At 35.1% G+C, this 8,291-nt stretch overlaps 1 protein-coding gene across 1 annotated transcript; it reads right to left on the bottom strand.

Moving 5' to 3' along the window:
• Positions 1–6,587: 6,587 nt before the first annotated feature.
• Positions 6,588–7,298, bottom strand: RHO25_009592 (uncharacterized protein; the record flags this gene model as incomplete). Its single annotated transcript, XM_065603196.1, has 1 exon — positions 6,588–7,298. One exon carries the CDS (start codon positions 7,296–7,298, stop codon positions 6,588–6,590), a length of 711 nt encoding a protein of 236 aa, XP_065459268.1.
• Between the last annotated feature and the right edge of the window lie 993 nt (positions 7,299–8,291).

Raw genomic sequence — 8,291 nt, forward strand, 5'->3', positions numbered from 1 at the left:
AAACACGCGAAGAGTATACGACGAATTTATAGTATACTAGTACCTCGTAGTACGAGCGCTAATAGTACGTACTATTAATAAGCCCGTTACTATAGAGAGTTACTATATAGTAACTAGCTACGAGCTAAGACTCGACTTAATATTTATATACGTAAGAAGTAGTACGAACGTACTAGATACTATACTAAGACGACAGAAATATATAGTCTCCTCTACGAGCTAAGATAGCTCTATTAGAGAGAGGAAATAGTTATAAGAGCTAGAGGTATATAGCTCGAGAGACGTAGCTTACTAGGCGTTAAGGTATAACGGCTAGTACCGCTTATACTTAGCGTAGGACAAAAGTATATAGAACGTATATAAACTAAGAAGGTAAGAATTATTCTTAATATCTCTAGATAGAGAGTCTAGAGGCACTTAATATATTACTATATTCTACTCTTATAATATATTACTATTAGAACCTACTAACGCCGAAACTCTATACTAAGAAATATTCTACTTCTAACTTAAAAAGGAAGATAAGTTTAAAATCGAAAAAATCCTAGACTATAAGAATTAGAAATATCTTATTAAATAGAAAGGATATCTAGAATTAGATAATATCTAGGAACTAAGAACGAATCTTACGAATTGCTAGCTACTCCTTATATAGTTCTATTAATAGGCTCCGCTACGACGCTATCGAGAAAACTCTAAAAGATAGAGTCTATAGAACTATTTATAGCGCTCTAAGTTAGAGGACTAAGTATAAGGCTAGACGAGTTTCTAGAAGCGAGGAGAACGCCTACCTACTCTATAGTATACTCCTCTTCCTCTATTATCTCGAGCTCTCGCTCTTTAAGAGTATAACTAGCTTCTATCTTCTAATCTAAGGTATCTAGCTACTACTATAGACGTATTTCTTTCGTATACGCTTTTATAAGCGTATCTTTCGCCTAGTTTAACTCCGATAGTAACTTCTTATATTACTTCTCTAAACGCTCCTACTCGGAATCTATTATCCGCGTATTATACCTTTTCGCGTTACTAGTATAATAGTAGAAATACTTCTCTAACGAAATATAAATCTAATATACTAGGTTATTCTCCTAATAATAAGAATAAGGCTTTATAGTATATTCTCCGAACTAGTAGATTCGAATAGTATAGCGTTTACGTTTTTTCGTAGACAGCGCGTCGGAAGAATTAATACTATAAGAGAAAGAAAGAAATATCTTTACTACTAAGTATAATAAAAGAGTTCTAAAGCTAATAAGTACGAAAGCTCGGAACGAGCTAAGCTAAGAAGAGAATAGTATTACGGTTCTAACTATTATAATACTTCCTATCTAATTATTCCTAGAGATATATAGCTACGCCTAGTTATAAGATAAAAAAGATCTCTCTAACTTTAAGAGATCTCTCTATATATAAAGGAACGGATCTCTCGCTCTCTCGATAGAGTAATAGACTAGATCTCTAGTATATATAATAGACCTAAGGAAATAGAGGATTCTCCTTTATATTTAGTAGTAATAAGTATCGCCTCTCTAGATAGTTATTATATATAACTTACTATTCTATCTTACTAATTAGAATTAAGTAACTCTTCCTACTTCGTTACTTTCCTCTAGACTACTCGATAAGCTTAAACTCCGATCGAGCTTAAGCTTCTACTTAGTAAGATCTTAGGTTATTAGCCTAGTACTAATAAACCTAATATATACTCGGTATAATATACTAATACTTTAAGCTCTAAATATAATTAAGTAAGCTATCGAGATTTGCTAGAAGCTATATAGCTAGAGTATATACGCGTTACTTCGGAGGTAGCTCGATCGATCCTATATAACTTAGATATAATTCCTACTAAGATATATAATCTATAAAGTAGCCTACTAGAACTACGTTAGCCGGCTAATTTTAATATCTAATTAGCTATTACTATATAATCTATATTATTAAGTACGATTATATTACTACTAGAAAGAGATAGAGTACTTTTAGTCGTCCTATTTACTTAGAAATAGGACTATTTATATATATATAAGAAGGTAGCCTAACTCTATATCTTAATCTCTATATCGTAGTTCTTCTCTTATCCTCTATTAGATATAGCTAAGTAGCTTTTCCTCCTCGATATAGAGTTTATTAGTAGTATACTCTTAGCCGAGCTTCTATCCTAGCGCCTAGATCTCTCTATTATAACTCTAGTCCGGTCTAACGATAAAGAAGTATATTTAAAGTCGCTTAGTATAATAACGCTTAAAGGAGATCTAGACGATAAAGAACTAATCGCTAAAGTAGCTAGAAAGGCCGATATAGGTTAGTAGTAATTATATACTAAACGTACCGGCTAACTAGTTTCCTAGATTATTATCTACGCTACTATAGCTAACTACCTCTCTTCCGCTTATACTATTATTAAGAGAATCTAATAGTAGCTAAATAAATCTTCTAAACTTATTTATATCTATACCTCTAGTATAGCTATAGTTATAGAGGATACTCGCTATTTAGTAGAGACTACTTTTAGCGACCTCGAGCTAGAAAAGTTAGATTAGTAAGTTTTAGATTTAGCGCCTTATCGTAGTATCGATCTTTATATCTAAGACTAGCTAGGTAACTCGAAATCGGAGAAGGAGTATAATATACGTATAGCTATTCTTCTACTATCTATTATCTATAGCCTAGATACTAGACTACTTAATAACCTATCTATTATAGTCCTAGCTCTCTACCGCGCTATAATTAATTAGAGTATAGGCGTAAGTATCGGAGACGGTAAAAACGTCTATAATATAGTTTACGTATATAACCTTATAGACGTATATCTCTATATTCTTAGAGAAATAGAAGGAACCGACCTTAGTAGTAGTAGAGAACTATACTAGTTTATAGAGATAGAGTAGTTTAAGTTTAGAGCTCTAATCTAGCGTATCTCGTTAGTACTCTAGTCTTATAGCAAATCTAATAGGAAAGTTATAAAGGCTTTAGAGAACGATTACGATCGTCTTATTAGCGCTTTTAGTACTTTCTTTCTGCCTAGTCTAGTAGATACTAACTTAGATACTAAAGCAAATACTATTACTATCTTATAGGTTATATTTAGTAGTAATTCTATTATAAAAGTAGACTAGCTTTATAAACTTAGATAGAGTCTAGTACTAGGTCGGCTTTCTATATTAGATAGTATAGAGAGGGAGGAGATTCTATACCTCGCTAGCTATTAGGTCTCTTAAATAAAGTCTTATATTATTAATTAGTAGCTACTAGTCGTCCTTATTATATACTCGTTATTAGGATTAGTTTAATCTATATAGGCAATTAAGTTATTTATTCTTATAATCGTCGTTTCTAAAGTATAATAATAGCTAGTCTTATTATTATAGAAAATTCTAAGAGAGTCGCGTACTATAATTTATAATCCTAATACTATATAGATACTAGAATTGCTAATACTAGTTAAAAATTAAATACTAAGTTATACCTATTAACTTAAGTCGAATACTAGCCTACTTCGCGAGAATTATACGTCTAAGCTCTACTTAACGCGCGAGTATATTTATTATTACTAGGACGCGAGTATAAGATTCCTCCGGATAACTACTTTCGAGTCGATTTATTTATCGAATAACGAGATATAGAGAGGCAGGCGGACGTAGATTACGCTATTATAAGCCTCGGCGCTATAATAGGAAATTATATAACGTTACTAGAAGAGCTTATAGGCTATAGCTATAAGCTTCTATAGGCTTATAGAACTAGAGAGTATCCTATAGCTCGAGTAGTTATACTAGCTGCTAATATTTAGTCTACTATATATCGCGTCGTCGGGTAATATAGTTTTCTAAGTATAAAAAGGTCTAGTTAGATATTCTTATTAACTATTAGAAGCGCCTTATAATAAGTATCTAATAGTACGATATAATCGTACTACTTAGATATACTTCTATTTTCCTTAGTATATACTAGCGAAACGGATATTCTAATTTATATTTTCTATATATAACTCTAAGAAGCTAAGCTAGAGTTCGGATAAGCGTTAGTCTCGCTACTATTATAATATAGGCCTAAGTAATAAGCTTTTATAAAATATTATTCGAGATCTTCCTATCTTATAGATCGATATTAGAGAGTATAGATAGACGCGAGGATATAGTATATAGCCGCGTATTGCTTACTAATACTATAATAACCTCTCTATAGAGCGGGCGTATCTATTATACTTTCTATACGATTACTTCGATAGGTAGCTTCTATAACTTCTCTCTATCTCTTATATAGCCTAGTTATACTCTCGATTTATAGCGTAGCTATAGTAAAAACGATTTTAAAACTCTACTCGTACTTTATATCTTCCTAGCTCGAGTTCTATATATTTACTTAATAAGGTTACCTAATCCTACTAATTTAGTTTTAGAAAGAGGTAATTAACTTATAATAGTTCTTAGAGAGAGTTATTAATATACCTAACGATAGATATAAAATAGTCTCTATAGGTAGTCTTTAAAAAATTATACGATATTTAAGTCCTCTAAACTACTTCTTTAACTTATTCTAAAACGTAGGTCTAAGTTCTCCGGTCTAGTATACTAGTATACTACTAGGATCGACTTAAGGTTATTTTAGATACTTCTAGGATAACTCTTAATACTACTCTCTACTACGAATTACTTAAAAAGGAGCGGAAAACTGCTATATCTACCCTCTATAAGCCTACTCTAGTAGTATATATTCCTTAACTTAATCTAGAGATAAGATAGTTCGTCGAGAAACTATATCTGCTTAGTACTACTAGCTAAAAGGCGGTTAACTCTATACTAATAGTATAACGCCTAGATATAAGACTAACGCTAACTATAAACTAGGACTATTATATAGAAACGCTAGATAGCGAGGTCTTCGAAAACTTATATATATCGAAGATAAAATTAGTAAATTTTAGAGACCTAATATAAATCTTCTAGACTTAGATCCTCTACTTAGGCTATACTATTCGGAGGCCGATTTAGCTAAAGTATAAGAGATAGACGTAGATAAGCCGCAATAAGTATATAAATACGCTCGATAAAGAATTATCTATAGAGGTAAGAGAGTATAGTAAAGCTATATATTTAGCTTAAGTTCTATCTATTTATACTAATATTAGTAGTCTATAGCAATATTTAATATAGTAATATAGCAACTAAATAATACTCTATATCGTATTAATTGCTACCTAGGCCGAGATAAATAGTACTATTATTAGAAGGAAGCTCTTAACTAGTATAGAGAGAGCGGAGTAATATAGCCGTAGCTTATAGCTTATATATATTAGCTATACTTAGACTTATAGAGCCGAATCTACCTAATAGTTATTATTCGTAAGAAGCAATACTTGCGTTTACTCTATTTAGAGTATAGAAAGCCTCGTACTACTAGAAACTATTTATCGGTAAGTAGTTCGACTTTCTATTATTTTATTTTATTATAAGATCTAACCGAATATTAGGAATTACTATATTATATACTCTGCTATATTTTTAACTATACTCCGGACCTATTTTATAATAATAGACTAATAGTAGATTTACTTTCTACTAGAGTCGAATATCCTCGAAGAATATAGGAGTATTAAATTAAGCTTATATATAGACGCGATAGGTAACTAATAACTAAAGATATAGTAAATAGCTATTATACTTATAAAGCTAAGAGTAACCTATCTATTTTAAATTAATTCGCTATTACTATTAGTTAGAACGCGATATACTCTAGTATCTATATAAAGGTTATTAGGCCTATCTACTAAAATATAAAGTATAGTCTTATTACTAGTTCTACTCCTCTAATCTACTAGCTATTCTATTCTCTTATATACCGAAGGAGATTTGCTTCTAGCCTTCCTTTATATTATTTAAAGAATCGAAATCGTAAATTATATTAGTAATCTTAAAGTCGCCGAACTACTAGAGATAAGATATATTTTCGTCCTACTAGTTAATTATAGAGAAGATTCGATTACGCTCCTTCTAATCTAGTCTATCTAGTATATAATATAGTATTCGATTCTTATTCGTAAGCCTAACTATATTAGTCGTACGCTTCTTCTATAAATCTTAATATAGTCGTAGGAGATCTAGAATCGACTTCTTCGAGTAAGAGGACTCTACGAATAGACTAAGAAGCCTACTAAGGACTACTCTATCCTCGACTACTATTACTATACCTATACTATATATTAGTACTATACTTAATAGCAAATAAACGCAAATGCGCTTACTAGAAGTAGTATATAGTAGGCTCGGATAACACGTATCGCTAAGTAGCGTAATATAGCTCTATAAGCGTTAGTAAATACTATTAGAGCGACTATTGCTATTACCTACTCGTATCTAGAGATCTAACTCGGATATATCCTAGATCTTCTATTTTATAGCCTTATCGACCTTTTGTAGCAATAACTAGAGCGCTAGGTCCCAACCGTCGAATAGCTCGCGCATCTCTTTAATACCCCTAGGCTGTCTCGCAATATCTTTAGGGAGGTCGTTAGGTCGAACTATAACGATGTTGATTAGAGAAGTGTGCCTAACAGCGTATGCCACAACATGACTGTTGGGTCCCTAATAGACCACAATGTCTCCGGCTAATACGCTCTTTACCAATCCATCCTCTAGTCCCTTAGCCTTCTCTATCGGTACCGTGACCCTGTATGCCAGATCCCCAGATTCCTCCGCCTCCTTGACATGTCCCAAAACTGCAGTTCTCACCTTGGAATGTAGTCCATCTCTACCAACGATCACATCTCCTGTCACTACTTCCCCTCTGGCAAGTCTTACAGCCGGCGGAAAGCTACACCGTTCGATGTCCACAACCTCCGCATCCAATCGAATGTCCACTCCCAGCTTCTTCGCCTCATCAACCAGCACTCTCTGATAATCCGCGCGATGGATCACATGCGCCGGATATCCAAACTTCTCCTTCCACCAATCGCCTCTAGCATCATCGGCACTAGCATGTCCAATCATCGAGCCATCGCTCCATCGTAAGATTTTCGTTCCTTTCCGCAAATTCATCCCAGCTTCGTAAATTTTGGGCAAGAGATCATACTGAGATAGGATTCTTGTGGCGTTGGGTGGAAGCTGGATCCCTGCTCCAAGTTCACTGAGCTGGGCGGCTTTTTCGAGGATTAGAACTTTTTGGTTGGAGTGGCGGAGTTGAATTGCTAGGGACAGTGACCCAAGGCCGCAGCCTACGATAATAGTTTGTAGTTGACGTTTAAAGTGAGGACTGCTCGTGGCAGCACCGTCTTGTGTGGCGTTGACGGATGCCATGCTGCACCACAATTCCAATGTATTGCAGTAAACTTTCATGTGGTAATTTTTCTTCGTGGGCCTAAGTGGCGCTTGCTTGACAATAGTTGTACTACGTTTGGTCCTGTCCTGGCTCCGCGTAGGACGTTTATTAGCTTGGAATCGCACGTCGCAGGAAACATCTCTTGTACCATTCTGTTAAAGCGTGCGGCTAGTGTTACTAATTAACGGTCGGGTAAGAATTCGGCCGCTGATTGCCAACGTACATAGAACCCTAGGATATCCGGCTACATGGGTTCATTAGCCCTCGCAAAGTGCTTCCTGTAAATTATCGCAGCTATGGTACCTTAATAACTACGTTCAAACGAGATAGCATATCGAAGGTCGCGACGCCGAGCTAATAATGTCTATAGTCGAATTGAGGCAGCCGCAATAGGTCTGGGCGTATTAGTGTCTATCGAATAACGACGATATCGTAGCTTACTAGTTCGGTCTTATTATAGAAGCTCTTGTTATCGCGCTAACACCGTCTGTGTACCAATGCCGTAGTATCCGTGAATTGGCTCCAGTTAATTGCGGCAACTTCTGACACACGCCTAATACTTGTGCCCACTAGATATTGTAATCAACAACAGCCTTCACTGTGCATGGATTGAGTTGGCTCGATCTAGCATGGTTATGCATGCACTTGTTCTCGAATGAGCATAGCTCAAGCAAGGCAGTAACCGAAATGAGATGCTACTAGCTACGTCATGAGCAGGCATTATGATTCTCACTCACAGGTGTTAATCTTCGAATCAGACTGTGAACCTTCCATGTAAAAGGAAAGCGATTGCAGGCGACGACTGGCTGGCCGCCGAAATCCGGACAGGGTTTCCTGGTGTTGCAAATGGCTGGGCTGAATGATGATGATAACAGTCGAAGTGCTATAGCTCCAAGCAAGCCCCTCAGCTCGAAGGCACACACCTCTTGGTCAGCTTGAGGTTCTTGCCTCAACGAGGCATCTCTACCGCC

Source organism: Cercospora beticola, chromosome 6 (genome assembly GCF_033473495.1).
Source record: "Cercospora beticola chromosome 6, complete sequence".
Taxonomy (NCBI): Eukaryota; Fungi; Ascomycota; class Dothideomycetes; order Mycosphaerellales; family Mycosphaerellaceae; genus Cercospora; species Cercospora beticola.